Raw genomic sequence first — 26,210 nt, forward strand, 5'->3', positions numbered from 1 at the left:
TCTTCACCGTTCCTATCCATTTGATGCATGACCCTACTTCGGTACTTCATCTACAAAAGGTGAGATCCAAAGTTGCGAGGCAACTGTAGCACTATGATCGTCAATGACATTGTGGGGATGGAAGTTTGGGAGGCTGGCAAGTTGGATCAAGTCATTTATTTATTCTTTATGAGTAGATCGGATTCGTTTTTTCTCTCGCTCTCTCTTCTTGATGATTCGATGCTCTCCAAAACTTGAATCGACTTAAAATGCTGCCACATATATAGGATCATAGTTTCTAGTTCTCAATGGAGATAGTTTTAGATAGCTCAATATAAAAAAAAAGTCATTGAACTTCCTATTTAGAAAGCCATTACTATCTATATATTAGATAAAAATATTAAGCCTGCTCGTTTGCACTTAAAGCTATGAATTTTCAAGAGCAACAACGCTGAGGAAAGGACAACCGGACTCATTAATTTTATATTCAGTCTGGACGAGCAGCCTATTTCAAACGTCCAAATGGTTATAATTTTATCAGTTGCTTATAAAATACTTCATCCGTTCTAAAATAGATGTCATTCTCACTTCTCGAGAAGTTAATTTTTTTAACTTTAACTAGTTATATATTAAAAATATTAATATTCATAATACATAATTAGTATCATTAGATAGATCGTTGAATATATTTTCATAATAAATTTATTTAGAGATAAAAATGTTGTATATATTTTCTATAATTAAGTTGAGAAATTTTAACCAGCATGCATTATATAACGACATCTACTTTGACGGAACCAATCCACAATAGGTGTTTAGCTTTGCTCCCATTTCTAGCGAGCGCAACGTCCCTTATATTCAGTATCTGATTATTTGAGGGTGCGAGCTGAAAATTCACCACGGAGATTACGGCCGGCGGCGGCCCTCTCTGTTCCATCGCCCCAAGCTGCGCCTCAAGTTCCGCCTAATTCCACCGACGAGCGTAAAGGGTGCCTCTCTCACACACACGATGGCCTCGAGCTCCGGAAGCGGCGGCGGGGTGGAGGGCGGGGTCGGGGAGGGGCCGACGACGCTGGACGAGCTGTACCAGATCAACGTGGTGCCGGCCGAGCTGCACTTCAAGTTCCGCAAGGAGCTCCAGGGCCTCCGCGTCGGCCTCAACCTCGAGGTCTTATACTCTTATCTGGAGGACTCATACCAAATTCTAAACCTCGCCATAAACCCTAGAGTGCTGGATGTGAATGTTCGTCACTCGTAGATTTGTTTGTCCATTGCCTCCAATCATTTCCCTCTCTGATAGTGAAATTGATTTTTCCATAGTAGAAATTGTAGGGTTACTTTCCCATAGTGGTTGTTACTACTCTGTGACGTGGTTAATCGTTTCTGCTGCTTCGTAATGTCAAATTCAATGATATTTTGTCTTTGCAGTTCTACAACCTTGAGGTGAATGACTTTGAGGCAAAGGTAGTACTGAAGCCTCTAGACTACGACCGGAAATGGAAATTCCAGTACAAGCCCATCAGTGGCGACATACAGCTGCTTTCCAAGAAGATACCAGTCACAAAGTATCTAAATCTACAGGTTCTTTTCTTGTGCAGAATCCTGTTAGTTGTAATAGTGTTTTTGGGACAGCAAGTTTTGTACTTGGAAAACTACAAGTGCAAGATAATTTGATATTGTCCATGAAACAGGCATCTAATGGTGCACCCATCAATGTTAATTGAATAGTTGCTCAATGTGATTGTGTGACTACAAATTATGCACTTGATGCTTAACTGAGTGCATAATGCAAGTTCAAAAAGATTAAGACTGGTAAAAGTCTTAATCTTATTTATTTGCTTCCATGGTTCTGATAATCTGATAGCATAAATAATGTTGATTGAAGCAAATATCTCTTTACATCCTTGCTAAGGATAATCACTGCAGTACAAACTACAAAGTATAAGCTACTGCTTCTGCTTTAGGAACTGTTCCTCAGGATATATGAAGTTTTATTACAAGAAGTGAGAATAATGTGTTAACACCTACTAGTTACATGAAGTATGAATCTAACCAAATGATGAATAGATGTGCAATATATCTCTTTTATGATTTAAACATTTCCATGGTGAAAATTTAGCCGATATACTAGTCTTCCCTATGTGTGTGATTTGATGATTAAGGATTGTGTGCTTAGTTTATTTATGGAAGCAAAAAAAATTGTCACGGAAAATGGTTCAGAAAAGATTTGTGTGCTTCATCAGGAATAGATCATAGACCATTTTCCTGTCCAGGAAGTCGATTGAACATTATTACTCACCTCTAAAAGGTGTGCTATAATCATCTGTGTCCAATATAGATGCCAATATGCCATAAACATGTTAACGTAGATTAGCTGACATGATCTGATAATCAACATGGCTGAACTCAGAAATGGTAATGAGTTAAAATTAAATACTCGGATGGAATTTCACTTTGATGTGGAGAAATTTGTTCTGTGGCTTTGATTGTGCATGAGAATTTACAGCAATGGTTCACAGGTTGGTATTGGCCACAATTATCATCTGAATGCAACTGGATGGAAGTGGAAGCTTTCTACTTGCCTGGGGGGAGACGGTATCTCTCAAATAAGAAACAAGTCAAAACTCAGCTTGTTCCCAGGGTTTGATTTGAGGATTGGATGGAAAGCAGAATATGTGCTTCCAGAGATTCATGGGTAAGTCTGAATCAGCATTAAACTACTTAAATTGCTTATAATTATTAGAAGCATTCGAACAGGATCCATTGAAACTTACTGCATGAGCACAATTTGAACTCACAAACACTGCGGTTGACATATTTTCTGTACACAGGGCTGTTGGCACAGGAGAACCAGCCTTCAGTATGAACTACGGAAGGTTGCATGCTTCAATAGATCGGGTCGAGGCTATTGTTACTCAGTCAGATCGGTACTGATCTTCCAATGTGGAAAGGCAAGGGAGTTTCTTGATCAACAACAAAGATTTTGACCAAATCCCAGGGGTACAAGAAGCATTCCGAAGCTCCGGCCTGATGTACAGCAAATACCATCATACTTTAGGACCACGCTTTGAGAAACAGTTTAGAGTTCTCCAAACCTTTGAGCGGCTTTTCTTGTTTCTGAAAGCATAATTAAATAATGTTTGTGCTGCTTGTGTTCGGAAATACCAGAGTATATCAGTATAGTAAGCCAACGTCAAACCTGTGTTCTAAACTATTCCGAAGTATGAAATTGCTTACACACTGCGTAAGTGGAAGCAGTAACGAAATACGATGATTCAACGGTTATTTCATTTCTCTTCACGTTTCTTGGATTCGGATATAAATATAAGGTGACCAGTCAGACCAGATAGTTCTCTTTGGAGTATGGGCACGACAGAAAGCTTGGAACCAAGGTTTATGTCTAGAACAGCATTCATTCACTGGTCAACCAGTACAGTATAGCAAAAATGTCTGTTTAGATTAAGCTAAGCTTTAAGGGATTTCTCTAGACGGCCAGTGTCTCCCCAGATGGTTAGAGACACGAACTATCAATTCATTTACTCTTGCGCTCGCTGTTATAGTCATCAATCAGCTTCTCGACATCCTTCCAGAACAGGCCTTCCACAAGGACTCCTTCCTTTGTAAACCTGCCCAAGAATATTGTTAAACTTGTACAAATGAACATCCAGGAGAAAAGAAAATGAGTCGTGTCGCTAGGATTTAACATTTAGAGCAAAAATTGACAAACTGCGTTTCAGGGAAACTAGGTCATCGTGTTGACAGTTCGAACAATAAGTTATTTATATGCACTCAAGCTTGCACATTTTTCATGGTATGGCGTAAGTCCCAAAAAGCGACCATTCCAATTTTCCATCGATGCCTGGTATTTGCTGACTAATTAGATGCTATGGAACCATATAGGAGTTTTAGGTACATCATACATGAACATCTAATCATGAAATCCTAAAGTTGACAGGGGGTATCAGTTGATTGTAATTTGGAGTTTTGGACAGTAGACATTTGAGATTTTAAATACAATTAAAAAGTGGTGCATCACTATAATTCAGATTTCCACAAGACATGCATCTGCCAGAGACTAAAAAAATGCAAGTCTGCTGAACTGAAGACAACTGGGCACATACCACTTTGTCACGCTCTTAGTGAAATGGACTGGCTTGTTTGCAGAGATAGACTGCGGATCTGCACTTGCTATTGTGAGAGTGTACATGTCCGAGAATCTTGGTAATTTAGAAGAAATAGTGAGGCCAGTGCTGTTGAAAGAACCCTGGGAGAAAACCCATAAGTTAGCAAAGCTATAGACATCATGTCGTTAATAAATACTGAATCAAACAAGAACAGACATCTCACAGAATGGTCAATAATAATTCTCCAAAGCTAAAAACATTCAATACCACATCAAGGCAACATGTTCACCAAAAAAAATTTGTTCGGCAAATAACAAGCACTGCTTTTGAAGCATATGTTTTAGTGACCACAAGGACTGCATATCAAAGTACATTTGAAATCAATGCATATTTGGCCCCTAGTGCGGTTGGCGCCCTCATTAGCTAAAATATCATTTTTGCAATGTTTCAAAAAAAACATCAAAAAATATGTATATAGGACACATAAAGTTAAGTATAGTTGCAACAGTTCAGTTTGAAATTCAGACTAGATGTCAAGAAGCAAAATAGGCAAGCACACAACCTGGCACAGTTCATCATGTGCTGACAGTGACGTGTTTTTTTTATCTCAACATCAAAGATGAATTTCAAACTGATGAATTGTTGCAAATATTTTAAACTTTAGGTATACTACAATACTGCATACATGATTTTTTGAAACATTGCAACATGATATTTTAGCTAAAGAGGGTGCCAACCTCACTGGGCGCCATATAATTTCACATTTGAAATTGGGGCAAAGTGCCCAGAATCAAAATAAAGTCAAATGGTCTACCTAAACACCCTTTTGCTTTCTAGCCAATCCAATGCGGTTTCATTTCTTATACATTGATAATATTTGTACGGACTTAACAAAGCAGTTATTTATCATTGACGCAAAAGCGAGACTAAGCACACAAATTGCAACCACTCAGCATAGTCTATCACTCCATATCACAACTACTCAGCATGAGTTGAGTAATTAGGAAGCAAAATACACATCTGAGCATAGCTTTGTGAGAGAAAGGTATGAATAAAACTCAAGTTGTAGAACAATTATAAGAGAAATCCACTCCATTTTCAGCAAAATGTTTGCAGTAACTGGGTCACCTAGAGTTTGGACAGGTGAAAACTTCCAAAAAATTGTTAAAAGGGCAAATGAATTCCACGCATGAATACTTGTGGAAATACAAACTCTTCAGATGGTTCAATATAACATTATTACACATTCTTTGAGAAGCAACTTTGTCAGCTTATGTTTCTATTAAAAGACAGCCACTTGCAGTTCTAATGTCCTAAACATGATCGAGCATATATCTAACATATGCAGATACACAAGCTGAAGTTAAGAATTTGACTCCGGTCAGATACAGTACAGTCAGGAAGAAAGTGAAATAAAGTAAAATAGAATGCACATTAATATATACATTTGGAAAGTTATAATTCAAGAGCAACAAGTCCAGATGGAGACCAACCGCAGGAGGATGCGTGAAGAGGATGGCATCCTTCTCCTTAGTGTAGCTAAGAATCAGCAGCACCACATTCAGCACCACATATGTATCGACCCATGTAAGTCAAGGATCAACAGCAACAGACAACAATTCGACACAATGCTCAACTGAAATCAGATCTAGCATCGATTCGTCATCATAACCAAAAGACCAGTGCAGAAAAGGATATAGTGCGATGCAGCCGAGGAGGAATTCGCGGTTCTGCGGAAACTTCTTGGGGTAAAACTGCGCGAGGAGGGCGACGGCGATCACGGCGGCCCCGATGCCCAGCTTCCAATTGCCTAGCCGCGTGTCCTCGGTGTAGCCCTTGTTCTTCACGACCTGATCGCGTCACGAAAACCACCTCGTCAGATGATAAATCTGGAGGAGGGAGGAGCGATCGAGAAGGGGGGAGGAGAGGGAGGGGGGGCTAGGGTTTAGGGTGAAGCATAGTGTACATCTGAGATGGTCTCGTCGAGGAGGTGCTTGATGGAGTACGGGTCGAGGAGATTGGCCTTCTTTGGGGTAACCTTCGCCGGCGTAGCCGCCGCGCCGTCGCTCGCCATGTGCGCCGCCGCTACGAGATCGTCGACGAGGAGAAAAGTGGTGGTAGACAGAGCGGGCGAGTGAGCGATGACAGAAGAGGGCCTGTGGGTTATATGCGGCTCTGTCAATGACGGGTGGGGCGGATGTACTGGGACCGACCTGTCAGTTATACATAGGGCTGCTTCTTGGTACATGTACAGCCTACCGGGCCGCCACGCGGGTGGACCAATCGGAGAAAAGCAGCGCGTCACTGGAGTGCCACGTCGGCACCGAGATTTCTCCCAAAAAGAATTCTCTATAGTTCAGCCCGAAATCCAAAATTTTTTCAAGATTCCCCGTCATATCGAATCTTGCGGCACATGCATGAAGCATTAAGGGGTGTTTGACACTGCTCTAGGGGGTGTTTGACACTGCTCCACGAGCTCTGCTCCATAAACTCCACTATAGAGCAGCTCCATAAAAAACTGGAGTTCGTAGAGTATCTGTTTAGGTGCTCTCACAACTCCACCCTTTTTTCTCGAACTGAGTGCGTGGAGCTGAAACCGTTTGACTAAAAAACGTGGAGCGGAGCTGAAAAACGTGGAGCAGAGCAGTCCCAAACACCCCCTAAATATAGACGAAAACAAAAACTAATTACACAGTTTGTCTGTAAATCGTGAGACGAATTTTTGATCCTATTTAGTTCATGATTGGATAATATTTGTCAAATAAAAACGAAAGTGCTACAGTAGCGAAATCCGAAAATTTTTCGGAACTAAACAAGGCCTGAGTCCATGGCATCGTTTATTTTCCAAAAATTTTGTAAAATTTTTTAAAATTTCTCATCACATCGAATCTTGCCGCGTATGCATGAAGCATTAAATATAAATAATAAAAAAACTAATTACACAGTTTGTCTGTACGAGATGAATCCTTTAAGCCTAGTTAGTCCATGATTGGACAATATTCATCAAATACAAAAAAATGCCACAGTATCCATTTTGCAAAAAAAAAAATCACAACTAAATAAGGCCCATGTTCGAAATACAGAATAGAAACAGTAGTTGCAATATTGAGGGTGTGTTTAGTTCTCCGCAGAATGCAAAATGCAAAATGCTAAAAACTTATAAATAATAAAATGCAAAAATCCAAAATTTTAAGGGTTATATTTAGTTTCATCCAAAATACAAAATTTATTGCCCTTATTAAAGCCTCTTAGGGCTCTTTTGGTCTCTTGAGATCAAAATTCAAAATGGAGAGTAATCACATTTTTCTATTTTTCGCATAGTGTTTAGTTCCATTATGCAAAAATGATGAAACAAAAATAAAAAAAATTAGGATAAAAAAGGGACTAAACACCCCTTGAAGTTGTTGTCAGCTTTGATCGTTTCTAACAACCTTTCCAAATTGAGAGTTGAAGAAAAAATTAAAATAATTTGAGTTGCTCGTAAACTACAATTTTAAGTTTTTTACAACCTTTTCAAATGGAGAAACAAGGAAAAATAAGAAAAAAGAATAGCGTCTTGTTTTTCAGCACTACTTCAACAATAGTTTTCAACGAAAGAATAATATTTTTTCTCACAATAAATCAGCAGCAGCCAAATTTCAACGAGCCAGCTAGAGCCTAGAACACCATAGCATGAAAATATGAACAATGAGAAATCAGGTTATTGGGTTTATCTATAGCTCCCTCAATGTGTATTTGCATCTATCTTCTTGAGTACTCCCATACATGATTTTATACTCTTTGGTGCCATAACTTACCAAATCACGGGAACCAAACTGAACTAGCTGAGTCCGATGATTGAAACTGATTTCTCTAGTCTCATGAAGTAACCAACCAAATTAAGTCTAGATAATTCGGTCTTCATCATTGGATAGCTAAAATGCCCCCAAAACACCAATGTATATGTTGAAAACTAGTATCAAAATCGTCCCAACCTTATAAATCTTCCCAACCCTAGCCTCGGGGTTCCATAAAACCTAAGTGAGTATTGAGTGAAACATAATCTCTGGTTTATATCTAAGCCTATTTTACCTCAATGTAGATGTCTCGATCCTTTTAGAAGGGTTGGATGTAATAGAAAGAACATGGCGAGATATAGTATATGATATAAGTAATCAGACGATTTTGTGAAAATCATGATCTTGAATCATATCAGAACTCCAATGGTTAGATCGCAAATGATACAATCATATAATAACTACTAAAATCACAAAAATATTGATTCCACTTTAATTGAATCGTAGAATCAACTAAAATCGCAAAGTCATAAAATAGAACAACAAAATAAAGATTTTAACTATGCAATTAGGTACAATCTATTTTTAAACCTTGAACTTACACATTAGTCAAAAAATCTGGTACGAGACAACAAAATACTATCTCGTTAGGGTCCAAAGTGTTTCCAAGGTGATTTTTATTTCTAAAATTAATAGAAGTATGGATTTAACCTCTAAAAACCATAATTTTTTTCTTAAAAATAAAAACTAGTAGAATTTATTTTTAAAAAACATGGACTGCAGGGGATAGCATATGCCTCTGAGCATTTCGTATTAAGGTAGAGGACTCGACACAAGGCTCTGTTATCTTGTATTTGTCAGTGATCTATTTGGAACTGTCTAGAACTTACTTATTTATATTTTTATTGTCATTATTAATAATCGTGCTCATTATTTATTCAAATTATGATTTTGGACTCTATCTGACCTAGAACAACCATGAGGCTCTATCGAACTATTAATCCATAGAAAAATGTGGAAGACAACACCGCCTTGATGCCATGCTCCACCATATGTATAGATTCTATTAAGACATTGCATGGCTACCACTTTGATTGCATGATTAGTTAGAGCACTCCCAATGCTAGAAACTATATATATAGTTTCTATACCCATTAAATTTTATAGACACTATATATATAGAAACTATGATCCCAATAGATAGTTTCTATAGAATATTTTTATATCCAATCACATTCATTCTTTCTCCATTCTTAGCCAATCATATCACTTCATGTCTTGAATTTTGTGTAGACATGGTTTCTAACTTAGACCCAGTTTCTATGATTTTTAGTCTCTCTCTTCAATAACTACATCGCCACGTCAACAAAATGCTTAGGTGGCACTGCAATTAATGTCTATAGAAACCATGATAGTTTTTGCATTGGGAGTGCCCTTAGGGCACTCACAATGCAGACTCTATCATAGAGTTTAAAGTTATTTATTACCTCGAACAGTGTGGACTTGGAGTCTAAATAAGACTTGGAGTCTTATTTTTATTACCTCTTTCTTCAATAAATATGCTGCCACATCAGCAAAATACCATAAATAATATGTAATTAAGTGTCTTGGACTCTGTGATAGAGTCTTGCATTGTGAGTGCCCTTATAGGTTCCAAACTAGGCAGTGCCGCAAACATCACAGAATCAACTAGTTATATGATCAATATAAAGTGAATACATGAAGGCCTTCTTATTTATTTAGTTGAAATCTTATTTCGCAATTGTGACCATCTTATTTATGCTTGGTCTCATTTGTATCGAAGAACAATAAAATGATATACAAGTCTTATTCATGGTCGATCATTGTACTATGCATCCATTAAACATCTTTGTAGACATTCAAATAGACGACCCTTTGTACTTACTCTCTGTTCAATCGTTTGAGGTGTGACATGGAAAAATTTAGACACCTCTGTGGGTTGTACTTGCACATGCTCTTAGGCTCACTTTTCTGCAAGCCCTGCAATATACAATGGTATCCAAAAATCTCTTTCTCAAAGCATAACCTACTGTAAAGCCTACCCAACCATGTTAACTTTAGGCCTCAGTGATAAGTCCACGGTGAAGCAGAAGCAAGTAGTGTTATTTAGGGCAGTCCCAATAGACATTGATGGTGGTTTCTATATCTATTAAATAACTTGCCAACTAAGCAAAAATGTTGACATGGCAGTCTAGTTAATGATGAGAGAGATGAGAAATAGAAGAAACCGTTTCCTACCGGAGAAACCACGTCTACTCTAGAACCGAGGCCAGAAGAAACGATGAAATTTGCGTTGGGAAGAAACCACCAGTTTCTAGGAGTTTCGCATCTGCTCGCGCGCTGCTTCGCCGGCCACGCTCGATCGTCGCCTTCGGTTTCTATGGGGCTGATGATGGACACTGCATGTCTGCATGCGCACGCGCCGCCGAGGTCGCCGGCAGTAGCATGCACTCGCCAGGCGCACGGCCGCCGTGCTCACCCGCACCGCTGAGCCCGCGATGGGATGTAACTACTCGCACGCGGGCCGTTCTGTGCACTCGTCCATGTCGTCGAGCTCGCCCGCCGGCCGCCGCATGCGCTTGCCTGCGCCATTGAGGTCGCACTGGCCACGCTTGCCTTCTGCTCTGGCTACACTCGACGTGCTCTTTTGCTAGAGCCGGGCTCCATGACGATGATGGGCGCAAGCATGCGGCCCTCCATGGCGAGGTGGAGGCCGGTCGAGGCTTCACCGTACTCGTCACCTGCGCAGGCCATCGTCGTCTGCTGTCTTGGCCACTCGCCATCAACATTGGATACGTGTTCGATGTTGCTCTTCAGCTAAGGCCGGGCTCCAATGACGAGCGTGAGCACACGGCCCTGCGTGGCGAGACGAAGGACGGCCGAAGCTCCTCAGCACTCGTTCATGCAGGCTTCTCACGACCAGACGAGCTCACGGCTCGTGGTCAGGAGGAAGATGATTGATGTTAGAGAGAGAAAGAATAAAAAAGAAGTCAAATATTTATTAGGCAAAGAAACTGGCATTGTACAGAATAGTTTCTATAGATGATTTCTTGTTGACGTGGCTGTTATGGAAATCGTGTAGAGTTTCAACCATTGGGAGTGCCCTTAGCTAACATGATTGACTAATGCTTATACCGGGATTCTTGCGCGAACACTGAAAACTTGAACAGCAATAATCACCCAGCTGACCCTTGTATACAAAGTACAAACTCATTTCATAATATAAGCATAAGCATGTTCTCTCAATGACCAAAACTGTTTCGTCTACGCCTGAGAAGTACAGCGAGTAGACCGAACTCAAATGTCAAGAACATTCCAAGCTTTGGCATTCCTCAGATAGCTGCTCTTTCGAGATCGGTGTGCATTCCTGAGGTCGAGAGACCTGGGCAGTTTGGATCTGAGCACTAAAATAAGATCAGATTCACTCGAGGTCTCGAGCTGTCCCAGATGCATGACAGAATATATGAGCATACAACTACTCTCTGACTTGTCTCACATGCATTGCCAACAATTCTCATACATATATATTCAAAATACAGTTTATCATGAACGGCTGTTGCGTTTTTCTTTTCCCCTCAGAATAGCTGCTGAGTAATGCAGAGGAAACAACACCTATGAGCAAATGCGTTTAACACATTCTTGAGCAGGCCAGGGCACGCATACTGCTAAGTCAGTACAATTCTTTCTGCAATATGTAGAAGATCTGGAAAATATGCTTAGTTCTATCATAGATTGTGAAAAGGAACCATTTGCCACTGCTTATGTCGTAAAACATTATTTGGCTCCTCGCATTATTAACCGCACAGAGATTTGAGAGTATTCCATAAGATATAACCCGACAACTTCACTGCTGAGTTACACTGGTTGTGAAAATAAAGCAATTGTCTAATCTGACATAAGATGAAAAGTTGTGATTGCAGAACTTCAAAAAAAAAACAATAATAACTAATTATATACTCCTACATAAGTAGGAAAATGAGTATTTCTGGTTCAAGAAAGATAACTGAAGCACTGGTACGTTTTCTTCTGATTTTTTTTTTTTGGAATTGCAAACAGTAAAAACATTCAGATCTATAAAATCTAATGAACACTAGACAGTAGTATATAGCTTTGTAAAATTGCACCAATATCCTGAGTGCACATTGTATGTTTTATTTTTATTTTATTTTACTCGATCATTCACATGTGGAGTGATCTTGACTGTGAAAATGGAAAAGAGCAACTGACAGGTTAGTTTATATCATCCAGTGCAATAATTGAAATATAAATCGCTTTGTACATTGAAGCCCATTTAAAGTGAGTAAAGCGATTGCGATTCTAACCCCCACACGAGCGAACACTGTAATAGCACATCAGCAGTAGTAGAACTAGCAATCTAGATCAGGTAAGGCACGGTAACAACCAATCAAAGCTGCAGCACAACTCTCATATCACATAGCCTCTCAACTAGTGGTGCTCTGCACGGAGCAGAAGCAGATTGTACACGGTAGTACAGCAGAACGGAAAGAATGGCGTCGAACAGGGGGACAGACGCAGCAGCTACTACACCATGGATTCATTCGGGTGTTACAGCAGCATCAGATCACAGATCACAAATAAACCACGGACCTGCGACTGACGCTCACGGCGCCGCTTCGGGCGGGGATGGGGGTCGGTGGTCAGGTGAGGGGCGTGGAGGAGGACACCTCGGCCGTGTCGAGCCGCCGCAGCTGCCACGCGCGCAGCGCCAGGAAGGCGCCGAGGGCGACCTGCATTGCGACGGCCACGCCGGCGAAGGCGATCCCGAGCCGCTCCCCGAAGTTGAGCCGGCGCCGCCTGGGCGGCGTTGGCGGGACCGGGGGCCGCGGTCGGTGCCTCCGGTGCCGGTGGCGGTGCCGCTGCGCGGGAGGGGGAGCAGGGGACGGGGTGTCGGAGGCGGAGGGGGAGGCGGACGTTGCGGCCTGCCGCTGCGTGGCGGGCACCGTCGGCGGCGAGGGGGCAGCGGCGGCGGAGGCGGAGAGGAGGGACGGGGAGGCGAGGAGGAGGAGCGGGAGGAGGAGGAGGGTCAGCGTCGCGGCTCGGGCGGGTGCGGTGGGCCGCGGGCGTGGCGCCATGGGAGGGGGCGTGGCATCAAGGGTGAGCGAGGAGGGGGCGGCGAGGCGAATCTGGTGGGAATGGATTGGGGGAGAGAGAGGCGGTAGGAGAGGAGCCGAGGAGCGGAAGTGGAGGGTGAGGGGGGGGGGGGGGCGGAGCTGGGATGAGCTGGTGCGAGGCCGAGAGCGAGCTGGACGCGTGGTTCGGTTTCTCACTGCCTGGTTGTTCTTTTAGGTGTGAGCTCGGTGGGAGGTCGGAGGTGTCACACATGGTGGCTGCCTTGCAGTTGCAGCCGGCAAGCTCGCCAGCCCGGGACCGGGACACACCCAACACACAGCAACACCGGCACACCCAGCACCGTAGCGTGTAGACTGTGGCAAGCTACGAGCATACGACAGGTACCGTACCGCCACAGGCGAGGTGCAATAATGGCGGAGACGCGGCTGTGCAGCGGACGTAGCAGCGCAATGCGCCAATGCGCGTGACCGTGCCGTGAAGCGGTGAGGAAGTCGACCCCCCCTCTGGTCCTGCACGCACCGTGATGAAGCTGATTGGTGAAGCCCCATTTTTTGCATGCTGAAAATGCTGCGAGATTTGTTTCAACAGTTTGGTATCTCCCTGTAAACCAAAATTTTGACCAAAGTTTACCGTTGTTTCCCGTTACTATGTGATTTCGACCACCAGTTTTCTATTGATATATAGGAGAAACAATTTCGTTTTTCATATCTGTACCCAATATTAAAAAGACAAAACTTCTACTCTAGTTTAAACATACAATAATTAACCTATTATAAAAGTTTATTATAATTGGATCATAAAAACTGCAGCTATGAATTAAATACAAAAAACATAGATCTAAAGATATTTTTTTTATGCTAAAGCATATCATTTATATATTCATTGTGTAGATCTATTCACGTAGAATTCAACAAAAAATAGATTTTTATTTTATGATTTTTTTCTATAATTTACTATAATTAAAGATTTAGTTGAAATAAATAAAAAAAATATAAAATCGCTTTTCAAATCAACTTATAACCGGTCAGGGAGCTAAAACGAACCATTTAGTGTTTAGAGAAAAAATATTTTCATAAAAATTGAGAGAGAAATAACATGGATTTTTCCTCCTAGGCCTTGTTTAGTTCCAAAAAAATTTGCAAAATTTTTCAGATTCTCCGTCACATCAAATCTTTAGACACTTGCATGGAGCATTAAATATAGATGAAAATAAAAACTAATTACACAGTTTGGTCGAAATTGACGAGACGAATCTTTTGAGCCTAGTTAGTTCATGATTGGATAATATTAGTCAAATACAAACGAAAGTGCTACTATTTTTATTTTTCAAATTTTTTTGAAACTAAACAAGGCCTAAATTGTTCATGGAGATGTGTCTACTTCCGGTTCTACCGGGAATGACCAAATTTCAGAGTTGCGGATCCAAAACCACGAACTTTATAGAATGGCGAAACATTTCCCGTCCCAAACGGGCCGCCATGTGCCAACCGGCCCAATTCAAAGTTGAAGGCCATATCACATACTACTGGAGGGCCAAAGTGCAAAACAACACTCCATACATTCCCTCCGCCGCCGCCCGCCGCTTAAACCCCAATTTTAGGGTTTCTCGCTGCGGCGCTGCGCTGCTCTCCCTTGTCCGCTCGCCGCCTGATCGGCTCTTCTACTACCCTCTCGAAGCTTCCACTGTCCCGCATCCCCCACCCATATCAACCCTAACCCCTCCCGTCTCCTCCTCACCGAGACGCCGCCGCGCGAAGCATTCGCTCAGCCTCCGCAGCCATGTCGTCGTTCTGGGGTAAGAATCGTTTCCGTGGCTACCGATGTTGCTGCCAATTTCCACTGTGCTTGCTCCTGTTGGTCTGACTGGACTATTGCGTTGCGTGCTTCGCAGGTGTAGAAGTGAAGCCCGGGAAGCCGCACACTCTCACCCACGGCGACTTTATCGGCCGCCTGCGCCTCACCCAGGTCTGTTTCTCCTCAATGTCTCCTCTTACACTTTGATGGTCAACGAGTTTATTAGGTCTTCTCTTGGAGGCTTGTAGTTGTAGCATATTATGGGCCTGTTTGGTTTCCCTTGCTAAATTTTAGCCAGCTAAACTATAGTCATTTATAGCTAAACTTCCAAACACACTGACTAAAAAGGAGCTAAAATAGTTTAGTTCCACTAGCCACCCAAGAGTAGCTAAAATAGTTTTAGCTAGCTAAAATTTAGCAAGGGGAACCAAACATGTGATTTTCAATGTTAAAAAATTTGTTATGACAAATGTGATTTTTTTTTTCGGATTGTCAAATGACAACGCACGCAGGCGACGCTAGGGGCTGAGGTCGGTAAGGGGGAGAAGGGTGCCGGCTTGAAGAGGTGTGTGCTACAGTGCAGTGTCGAGAACAAAGATCCTGTTTTCCTTTGCGTCCTCATGCCCGAGCAGTCGGAGACATGCCACCTGGAGCTAGAGTTTGAGGAGGAAGTCACTTTCTCAGTGATTGGCCAGAGGAGCATCCACCTTGCTGGATACTATATGACGTATCCTCTGCTGTCTTAGGATCAATTTGTTATCTTTCTCCATCCTAGATTGATGTAGGATGGCTTCAGATGATTATCTTTCTTTCTAGTAGATTGCTGCAGGATGTTCTTCACTTCTTGGTTCTTGTGGGACTCTGTTTTTCCTTAAATTTTTTGTCAGTGATGTGTGTGAAGATAGGAGTGACAGTGATTCTGGGAGCGATTCTCTTCAAGGTTCAGATGAGGATGGTTTCTTGGAGGAGGACGATGATGGTAACATGGTAATGATCCACCAGACAATGACAGGCAGTACACAGATTTTATCCTCTTGCACAACTCATGTTAGTATCTTCTGACAGGTTATGGGATATTCAGATAGTGAAGATGATGATTCAGAATATGATTCAGAGTCTGATGATGAAGAGATGGCATACAATCAGGGAAGGGGCAAAAGTTCAGGTAAGCCATATATGATCTGTGAAAGAATGCCCGCGGGAAATCTTTGTGAATGTATCTTGTATTTTGCAATGCCTCCTTGATCATTATTCTGAACCATAGAACATGGTCTATCTCTAGTTGTGTTTTTCCCCTTCCATAGAATCACTACCGTTGGTTAATGGTTAGGTGTGCTATTTTCCCTTTCTTTTTATCACTGCTGCTAAAGTAAGCTTTTAGGTTGAAAGTTATGAAGCAGAACAGTTCAATAACAGTCCACAGCTATGATATGAACTGTTAGTGGGAATTGTAATTTCATATGCCCTTGAATAATTGATGAAAATAAATGTAATATTGGTTTTAAGTTTTGGTTAGGGGTGTGTAGCAAATAGCTTTTTTAATAACTGATGAAAATATTGATTTGAAGTTTGTATATAAAACATATCCATGAAAGATGTATGTTGTCAATTATTAATTGTCAGTGTGGAACTTCTTGTGAAACTTCATTCGGTCATTTCATGTGTCATGAACCTTCTTTTAATATGCTCTAAAACGTTACAGGACTTAGGCATGCTGTAGTTGCAGGACGTGTTAGTTATTCTATACCTTATCACTTTAAGTTTAGCAGGATCAAATACTTCGTATTGCCATTGAAATTATCTCGTTCACATTAAATAAATAATGCATTACCATCCATTCATTTAGATTGAATTGCATTTCTCATTGGCATCGAAATTACCTCATAAAGTCATACACGTCAGGTGCCGGCCAACATATTTTAATGGGTTTACTTGCCCTTGATAAATTCTGTAGTTGTTATTGAGGAAATTGAAGAGGATGACAAGGCTGCTGTTGCTGGAGTGCAGAAGGGATCGAAGAAAAAGCAATGCCGTGAAAATGGTGATGAGTCTCAACTTCAGCTTGCTGTAAGAAATCCACCTACTGAATCCTTGGAAAGTGAAGATGAAGATGGTTTTCCTGTATCATTTTCTGAATCAAAGAAGAGTTCTGAGAGTGTTTCAAACAAGAAAGGGGGAAAAGACAAGGAGACTAGCAATGAAGACCGGAAAAGAAAAAGTGGAGCCATTAGTGATCGTGGTGACTCTTCAGGGTACATTTTTGTCCCTGGATATTTCTTATATCATGGCATAGTAACATGCTCCATTATTTTGTAAATTTACTTGTGGTTATAGGGAGGTAAATGCTGAAACTGATGGTGCATCATCAAAGAAAAAGAAAAAGGCCAAGGACAAAAGCACTGATGTGGACACTGGAAAAGTAAACAACGAAGAGAAGGAGATTAAGCAACACGATTCTCCGGCTGATTCTGTCAGTAAAAAACAGAAGAAAAAGAAAAACAAGAACAAAAGTGCTTCTGAGGGTGATGCCAGTGAGCAATCTGCTAAGAACAACAATATGTTAGTATCTTGAGATGTTGCTTTGTAGAAGCTTTTCACATAGGAATGTTATTTACATGGCTCGTTATTGTTTGACATTGTTGCCTTTTATCTAATTTCAGTCATAAAGACAATGAGGAGGCAAGTGCACAGGAGGCTAGTAAAAAGAACAAGAAAAAGAAGGCAGGTGACATAAACAGAAGTGAAAGTCAGGCAGCAAATGGACTTGGTGAGTCAGATAGAAAGGAGCCACTCCAAACACGAACGTTCGCCAATGGTATGATAATTCAGGAGGTAGAGATGGGCAAACCTGATGGTAAAAAAGCCACCCGTGGGAAGAAGGTAAATGTTTCTGGCATCTGAGGAGCTTCAAAGGGATGAATCCCCTCCTAGCTACCCATTTATTATTGCAATTTCTCACTGCTTCCTGCAATTCTCACATTTACAAGCTTTTTCCTGGCTATGATCAATTTTACTAATTGAGGCCCTCCTATCTGGTGTCCTGAACTACACTATTTGTTTTTTCTTATTAGGTTTCTGTTAGATATATTGGAAAGCTAAAGAATGGCACTATCTTTGACTCCAACGTTAGTGGAAGACCTTTTGAGTTCAGACTAGGTAATTATTTCTTCTTGCTGATGTCTAGCTCTCTACCATTACTCCAGATTAGTACTGATGGATGATTAATGATGTGTTGCTTGCAGGTGTTGGGCAGGTTATCAGTGGCTGGGACGTTGGCGTCAATGGTATATATACTATATATTTACCTTCATCTTGTTATTAAACACAGTTATTGATTAGTGCTAATTTCATGCTTTGTGCTTTTTAACAGGTATGCGGGTTGGAGACAAAAGGAGACTCACCATTCCACCTTCCATGGGGTAAAATGCCTTCACATTACATTGTATCAGAAGCTGTTCGTTTCAATCTAGTCCTTATTTGTGGATCCGGATTCTCCTTTCGTAGGTATGGGAGCAAAAGAGTGGGACAGATACCACAAAACTCAACTCTCATCTTCGATGTGGAGCTGGTGAACGTAAAATGAAGTGAGGACCAGATCACTTGAAGACCCATGAGAAACTGCGGCAGTTTCACAAATTTTGCAGCACAGTTATTTGTTTGGGCAATGCTGTTTAATAGATAGGGACTTGTTAAGTGGATTCATCTCTACCGTTATCGTACATTCGTACTTATAAATCGAGTATCAAAAAAAGAACTTATTGACTGTTGCGACCTTGGATAATTCCCCGCTGGCTAAGACATTGTGCGGCCGATTCTTTGAGTGTCATTTTGGCATTCGTCTGATGCTCCTGAACTTAATTCGAATGGTTGAAATGGTTGGCTGCACGTGTATAACTTCGTGCCCATTGCTGGGGTTTGCCACTTATCATTTTGGATTTTGTTTAGTCCACCCTATTCTCGTCTACCCGTTACTGACTTTTGCTTGTGTTCATGTCTTTTTCATGGGAGAAAAATGTTGACATTTTTTAATAAGAAAATAAGGTTAGTATAAATTTTGCCAGGTTCTTGAGAGTTGAGATCAGCCCAAAGAAATCTTGACGGCTAGCTGTTGGACGCCAGCCGTGGCTGCAAGCGGCGCGCCCGGCGCCCACGCGGCCACAGCCACGGCCCATCGCTTCCCGAGCGCCGAAATCCAAACACACAATGCCTTCGCCGCCGCCGCTTCCCACCGCGTGCGCTCTCCTCCCCTTCTCTCCCTCATTCGCCGGCCACCCTCACCACTCGCGCCTCCCCGCACGCCGCCGCCTGTGTGTCCGCAGCTCAAAACCCAGCACGCCGGGTCTCCCCAAGCCCAGCACTAGCACTAGGCCGCCGCCGCGCCGCCTGCACGGGGCGAACCGCCGCCTCAGCGCCCTGATCCACCGGGGCGACCTCGACGCGGCGCTCCGCCTCGTGGGCTCCTCGCCGCGCCCACCCGACGTTCCGCTCGCCAACCGGCTTGTCCGCGACCTCTGCCGGCGGGGCCGCCCCGCCGACGCCACGCGCGTCGTCGAGGCTTGCGGGCCCGAGGCCACCGCCGCCACCTACGGCGCGCTGGTCGACGGGTACTGCCGCGCGGGCCTGCTCGAGGACGCGCGCCGCGTCGTGGGCGGCATGCCCGCTCAGGTTCAGGCCAGCAGCGCGTACGCCTACAACCCGCTCATCCACGCGCTCTGCGAGCGCGGGCGGGTCGCGGACGCCCTCGCGGTGCTCGACGGCATGCTCTGGCGCGGGTGTGCGCCCGACGTGGTCACCTACAACATCCTCCTCGAGGCAGCGTGCAAGGGGAGAGGATACCGGCAGGCCATGGAGCTCATCGACCTCATGCGCGCAGAGGGGTGTGAGCCCAACGTCGTGACTTACAATGTCATCATCGATGCTATGTGCAGAGAAGGCGATGTAGACCAGGCACGCGAGCTTCTCAACAGCTTGCCTTCTAGAGGTTGCAAGCCCAACACTGTCAACTACAACACTGTTTTGAAGGGTTTGTGTAGCATTGAGCGATGGGTGGATGCTGAAGAGCTTCTAGACGAGATGGTTCGAGAGAATTGCCCACCAAACGAAGCAACAGTCAATGTGATCGTCAATACCTTGTCTCGAAAAGGATTGCTCCAGAAGGTTACTCGGTATCTAGAGAAAATGTCAAAGCATGGATGCACGGCAAATGTTGTTACTTACAATGCTGTGATCAGTGGGATGTGTGAGCAAGGGCATGTGGATAGTGCCTTGGAGTTACTAAGCAACATGCAGTCCTTTGGTTGTAAACCTGATATTGTCACCTACAACACTCTGCTAAAGGGTTTGTGCAGCGCTGATCAGTGGGAGGATGCTGAGGAGCTAATGATTAAGATGTCCCAGAATGATTGCCTCCCAGATAACGTGACATTCAACACTATAATTAGTTTCTTGTGTCAGAAGGGATTGATTTTGCAGGCCTTTGAAGTCTTTAAGCAAATGCCTGAGAAAGGCTGCAATCCTAATTCAACCACTTACAGTACAATAATAGGTGGACTAGCCAAGGCTGGCAAGATGGAACAAGCCCTTGAGTTGCTGAATGAAATGGCCAGCAAAGGATACAACACAGATAAGATGTATCAGTTGTTAACTGAGAGTCTGAATAAAGAGGATAAAATTGAAGAGGTAGTCCAGGTTGTTCATAAGCTGCAAGATTCAGGCATATCACCCCAGACAGTACTCTTCAATACAGTACTGTTAGTGCTTTGCAGAAATGGGAAAACAGATTATGCTATTGATGTCCTTGCTGATATGGTGTCCTATGGTTGTATGCCTGATGAATTGACCTACATTATACTCATAGAAGGTTTGTCTTATGAGGGCTATTTGCAGGAGGCAAGAGAATTGGTAAGCAGGTTGTGCTCAAGGGATGTTCTTTCTAACAGCTTGATCAAGAATGAAGCTTTGTTGTTAGATCAAAATATTCACTCTTCTTGAGTCACAATTGATTCAAGGGCATGTGTCCACTTTTAACATCGTTGTATGTAGTGGTGGAGTAGGTTAGCACTTACACATTGCTTCAATTTTGATTGTAAGTTCTCTTTGCTTCAAGCATGTTATAGTGTAGAGCTTAGTTCTCCATCTTTTTTTTTTCTGTAACAATGTTGTCCAATATCATGCCTGTTTGGCAGATTGTAGTTGCATTTTTTTATGCATACTTACAGAATGTGAGCACATTGAATTGTAAACATGATTTGATGTTTACGTCAACGGACCCTCATATCCAAAATATAAGCTACTTCAGGCCTGTCCTTGGGATCAGTATTCTTTGTTTCTTTTTGGAGATACTTGACCCTGGATTTAATTAAGGTGGAATGTGTAGCCAGGTTTAAGGAGCAAGATATTGTGGGCTTGCACCTTTATAGTATTACAGGTGTTCCTGGAGTACTTTGTTTAGAAACAAGTGATCCATTTTTTTACTTGCTTGTTATATAATAAAAAACCATAAATGGATATTAGGCCTTTGCCTCTGAGATCAATATAGTAACTATTACTTTGTTTTAGTAGACTAGAAAAATTGGGTTTGGGTCTAATGTGAAATCAATTCCTGCTATGATTGCTTACTTTGGTGTAACAGAAGTGGTATTTAAAGAACCATTACACAATTGGAGCTCAATTTACTTCTGTGCTTATCTTGTATAAGGTGTATGGATCCCATGTTTGTGCCATTTCAAGATAATGAGCCTTGTGATAGTGTGTTTAGTATGATAATGAAAATGCAGGCTCATGCTCTGTTATAATAACCTTATGCTCAGTAGATAAGTCCACTAAATTTGATTAAATTTCCCTTTATGCCAATTATATTAACCTCTGGCTCCTGAGTTAAAATATAGTAGTGCTAAATATTTCTAGGACACTACTGCTGTATATTTACATCGGGTGGCCTTGTTTGCTGTTGCTGCCGTAGGAGTTAAGACATAAGGCAGCTAATATGCTTTGAAAAGAAGTTTTATAAGCACTAATGCTATGGATATTGCATTAGCAGATAGCCCTCTAATTTCTCTGTTATGGCCATTGCATGAGTTCATACATCTTTTCTTCTACTTTAATCGATGGTAGCCAATTATGTGTCCAACCTTACTTTACTACATTTATCATGCCTGTTTGGCTGATTATAGTAGCAATTTTTTATGCATACTGACAGGATGTGAGCACATTGGATTGTAGACATGATTTGATGTTTACTTTCTGGATTCACGTTTAGCCAACGCACCCTCATATCCAAAATATAAGTCATTTCAGGCCTGTATCAGTATTCTTTGTTTCTGTTTGGAGATACTTGCCCCTGGATTTAGGTTAAGGTGAAATGTGTAGCCAGGCTTAAGAAGCAGGATATTGTGGGCTTGCACCTTTATAGTATTATATGAGTTCCTGGAGTACTCTGTTTACAAACAAGTGATCCATTTTTTAGTTGTTTGTTATATAATTAAAAAAACATAAATGGGCCTTTGCCTCTGAGATCAGTATAGTAACTGTTCTTTTGTTTTAGTAGACTAGAAAAGGGTCTAATGTGAAATCAATTCCTAGTTATGATTTGCTTACTTTAGCGTAACAGAAGTGTCATTTAAAGAATCATCACACAATTGGAGCTCAAGTTACTTCTGACGGATGGCCATGCTTTGTAAGGTGTCCCGACTCCATGTTTGTTACATTTCAAGATAATCAGCTTTGTGATGTTGTGTTTAGACTGATGATAATCAAAATGCAGGCGTCTTTGAGTTAGCTAAGTCCATTGAATTGGAGCAAATTTCACCTTATGGCAATTTTATTAACCTCTGGCTCCTACTGCGTATTTTCTTGGACACTACTGCTGCTGGTGGTCTTGTTTTCTGTTGCAGCAGGAGTCAAGACATAAGGCAGCTAATGTGCTTTTGTAAGAAGTTGTATAAGAAACAATGCTATTGATATTGCATTAGCGGATAGTCTCTATTTTCTCTGTTATGGCCATTGCATGAGTTAATATATTTTCTTCTACTTGCATGGATGGTAGCAAACTATGACCCCAACCTTACTTTACTACATTTATATCTTACATCCTAGATTGGTTAGGTTAGCATGTCGTATCATTTGGAAATTCTTGTTATGCTATGCTGTAATTCCTGAATTGTGCAGAGTCTTGCACAAATACAGAAAGCTCTCCAGCCTGGATACCTTGGAAGACTGAAATTGAGGTATGCATGATCACCTTTTACTTATCTTCGCTTTGCTCATTGTATGGATGATTATCTTCCTTTGGTCAAACTTTTGGTGTGTATAGTCGACACGTTTAGTTGATTCAGGGTGATAATCCTTTTAAGATACTCCACTGAAGTTCTTCCCTTCTGAACAATGCTGGTTAGTTTATCGTTACTTCCTTAAACTTCTGTTCTAGTGCTACCTGCTAAAGTGGTGAAAAGTTGTGCTGCTGCACTTGACTATTTGGGTTGCCATCGAAGCTTTCAAACCTTTTACCCTTAGGAACATTTTTTTTTGTGTCGCCAACCTACAGAGGGCTAAGGTAGCGACATAGCTTCACTGATGGCCCTTGAATCTTTGAACATGCTTAAAGCGTTGGATTGATGCGTGTTCTTTTCATCTTCTTTGTGTAGCAGTCATCCAAATTCTAAACCAAAGGTAGGCTGAACATCACCAAATTTTCTGAACTTATGTCGCCTTTTTGCAGTTTACCTCTACGGAACTCCTGTCCTGTGACATTAACAGTTCATAGGAAGTTCCTGGGCCTGAAGACCCTCTGGGCTTCTGTTTGGAAGGTAACTCATGTTTGGGCAGCATCATGCCAATTGCCAAGTCGATTCTACTCAATCAGTCCACTGCCCCAAGGACAACATAAGTGACATGACGCTGCTAATTAAAGTTCCTTGGTTTCTGGTTGTCGGTAAAGATGCCTAACCACCACCGCCGACATGATGCTGAAAGGCGCAAAGGTTGGGGCCAGCGTATCATAACAGTACACCTTCTGGTCCTTTTTGTCTATTTCGTTACTTTGCTGGTCTATGTATCGACGTATCTGCTTTCCCTCAAAGCTGCTTAGATGTTGGACTGAACGAGCATACTCCTACGGAGTACAGCATTGCAAGTTCTGTGTGGTTTTTCGTCGTTCTGAACCCAGCTGTTCATACTGCAAGAGCATTTTTCAGCTTCTGGCTGGTGCTTTATCTATCTGCTCTCGACTTGCTGACCATGGACCGCGATGTGCCACTAACCACAGCATGATAACTCGGACCTGGAACCGGAGAGTCTGGGTGCAAACCGATGCTTCTGCTGCGCATTGCCACACGGGACCAAGACCAACCGGCCGACCAGGTGAGCAAGAACAACCAGGTAAAATTTATTACTTATAAAATTAGGACAAGAACTTTACCCAAAATCACTCTACCAGTGCTTCATCTATATTATGATATAAAATAAACCGAGAATCATGAGGGGACATCTTTTTTTCGTGTGTGTAATGGCATCAATTTTGTGCGATAAAAATGTACTAGTATAGTAGAATAATTGCTGGTCAAAAGGTTTGAATGAATGAACAAGAAAAAAATATACTCGTAAAAGCTCCGTCTCGTCCGTTTCTCACCCACGGCAAAGCCAGGTGTCCGTGTAGCAGCCGACCGCGCCGTGGCCGGAGGAGCTCCCTCGCCCCCGGTCTCGTCGACAAACCGCTGCCCTGCCGCTCGTTCAAGGTAGCCAAGTTTGCCGGGCGTGTTTGGTTTTGACATTCTCGGCGTCAACACGGACCTGCACTCGGCCGTTTCACACTCTCCGTCCACAAGCTGCGTGGACTCTAGGCACCGGGACCGTACCAGCTGACTGACGTGCGTGCGGCTGCTGTGTACAGCCGTCGCGGGTTCAGACCCTGGAGCGAGCGAGCGAGCGAGTGCACGCAGCGCCGCCGGCCGGCGCCGGTCTCCGCTCCTGGTCCTCCGTTGCTCATGACGTGTCCCGTTTGACCGCACCGCGCCGTGCAACTGTTATCAGCCGAATGCGAGTGTTTTCCTCTCATAACAAATTAGTCAATAATAATTTTTGTCATGACTTATCAGTCAAACAAACAAGACATCACTATCACATCGTATATTGTGGCACATGCACGAAATATTAAATATAAATAAATAAAATAACTAATTATATATTTTATCTATAATTCGCGAGACGAATTTTTTAAGTCTAATTAATCCATAGTTGAATAATAATTACTAAATATAAATAAAAATGTTACAATACCAAAATCAAAAAATTTTACCAATTAAACAATGACTAGTAGTAGCGAGACCCGTCAAGTGCACACTAGCTAGGTCTTTCCGGCCTGTCGGCGTCGCGTGCGACGCGAACGCGAGGCCGTTAGTTGTTCACCCGGGGGGAGCGTTCCAACCGTCAGTGGTGAATAGTCACAGGCATGCAAGGCGACTGACTAGTTATTAGCAGCATGGACCTTCCAGGAAAAGCAGGCTGGAAATTTGTTACCGCATCGTGTCACTGTCCGTGTCGTCAATAGCGAATTAATTACCGGAACGGAATCTTCTGATTTTTTTTTTCCAGTCTCATCATCTCATCATGCAACCCGCACTGCAGTAGTAGCAGCAGCAGCATCCCGCGGCTTGCGAGTTTACCACCATGGGCGTTGCCGCCAGGGTTTCGAGGTCAGATCTTAAATTACGTGCCCCGTCACAACTCACAACCTCCCTAGATGGTGCTCAACTGCTCACGTTATTTGTGTAGTGCCGTCTGCCGTGCGTGTGCGTGCCTTTGCCCCCAAGTGCCCTACACTTTTTTCACCGTAACAAAGGCTCGTCTTTCACTTGCTACTGGCCCTAGGAGGCCGATCCCAGCTACTTTTCCACCGAAACACTCGCTGATTGAGACCTGAAAGCACCTGGTTTTGCTCAGTCCTTTAACATATACATTGGTCTAATCTTCTAGAGTGCCCGGTAAAGAAATGCGCCCGACGTACGACGGCCCTAATCGCGATCGAAGTGATCGTGATCCGACGACGGCCCTAATCGTGATCAAGTGAAAGAGATGGCATCGCATCCGCACCAGATTCTGCCGCCTTCCCCCCTGCTGACCGGATCCACGATCGAAGGCGCTGGTGGCCGGAAGGAAGGCCCGAGGCCCACCGGATTTGGATGCATGGGAACGCTTGGACGACCCAACAGGCCGCCGCATGCGTCCCCGCGCGGCCGGCCTCTCGGTCCCTCCGGCACGCCGCACGCCCCGCTGCCGGTCAAGCTCCGACCACCCCTCGTCTGGAAAAGCATGGACGGCGGCCGGCCGGCCGGCACGGTGTGCTCGTTAACCTCCGGCGGCGGCGGGCCAGCCGCAGCGTCGTCCCTTTCGGCACCGTGCGCCCATCACACATGGGATGGGATGGGATGGG

At 42.9% G+C, this 26,210-nt stretch overlaps 4 protein-coding genes across 5 annotated transcripts; 2 read left to right on the forward strand and 2 right to left on the reverse strand.

Annotated features, from left to right (window-relative positions):
- Positions 832-3,227, forward strand: LOC8080366. Its single transcript, XM_002446506.2, has 4 exons — positions 832-1,147; positions 1,408-1,560; positions 2,499-2,674; positions 2,811-3,227. The coding sequence occupies exons 1-4, from the start codon at positions 989-991 to the stop codon at positions 2,911-2,913; spliced, it is 591 nt and encodes a 196-aa protein (XP_002446551.1). The 5' UTR covers positions 832-988; the 3' UTR covers positions 2,914-3,227.
- Positions 3,303-6,295, reverse strand: LOC8065833 (probable signal peptidase complex subunit 2). The gene is made up of 5 exons (XM_002447873.2): positions 6,070-6,295; positions 5,802-5,953; positions 5,597-5,678; positions 4,101-4,243; positions 3,303-3,605 (listed from the first exon to the last, which is right to left on the reverse strand). The coding sequence occupies exons 1-5, from the start codon at positions 6,175-6,177 to the stop codon at positions 3,512-3,514; spliced, it is 579 nt and encodes a 192-aa protein (XP_002447918.1). The 5' UTR covers positions 6,178-6,295; the 3' UTR covers positions 3,303-3,511.
- On the reverse strand, positions 12,115-14,772 carry LOC8080367 (lysine-rich arabinogalactan protein 19). Its single transcript, XM_021463599.1, has 2 exons — positions 14,729-14,772; positions 12,115-13,141 (listed from the first exon to the last, which is right to left on the reverse strand). Exons 1-2 carry the CDS (start codon positions 14,770-14,772, stop codon positions 12,559-12,561), a joined length of 627 nt encoding a protein of 208 aa, XP_021319274.1. The 3' UTR covers positions 12,115-12,558.
- LOC8080368 (peptidyl-prolyl cis-trans isomerase FKBP53) lies at positions 14,546-20,996 on the forward strand. 2 transcript variants are annotated; one of them, XM_002446507.2, is made up of 12 exons: positions 14,546-14,786; positions 14,883-14,956; positions 15,298-15,512; positions 15,673-15,772; positions 15,851-15,950; positions 16,740-17,037; positions 17,120-17,344; positions 17,446-17,665; positions 17,857-17,941; positions 18,028-18,069; positions 18,156-18,204; positions 18,290-18,676. In XM_002446507.2, exons 1-12 carry the CDS (start codon positions 14,771-14,773, stop codon positions 18,366-18,368), a joined length of 1,503 nt encoding a protein of 500 aa, XP_002446552.1. In that variant the 5' UTR covers positions 14,546-14,770; the 3' UTR covers positions 18,369-18,676. The 2 variants fall into 2 exon arrangements, with proteins under 2 accessions (XP_002446552.1, XP_021319005.1); XM_021463330.1 differs by lacking the exons at positions 14,546-14,786; positions 14,883-14,956; positions 15,298-15,512; ... (2 more) ...; positions 16,740-17,037; positions 17,120-17,344 and having other exon boundaries at positions 17,637-17,665; positions 18,290-20,996.

This window comes from Sorghum bicolor, chromosome 6 (assembly GCF_000003195.3).
Source record: "Sorghum bicolor cultivar BTx623 chromosome 6, Sorghum_bicolor_NCBIv3, whole genome shotgun sequence".
Classification (NCBI taxonomy): Eukaryota; Viridiplantae; Streptophyta; class Magnoliopsida; order Poales; family Poaceae; genus Sorghum; species Sorghum bicolor.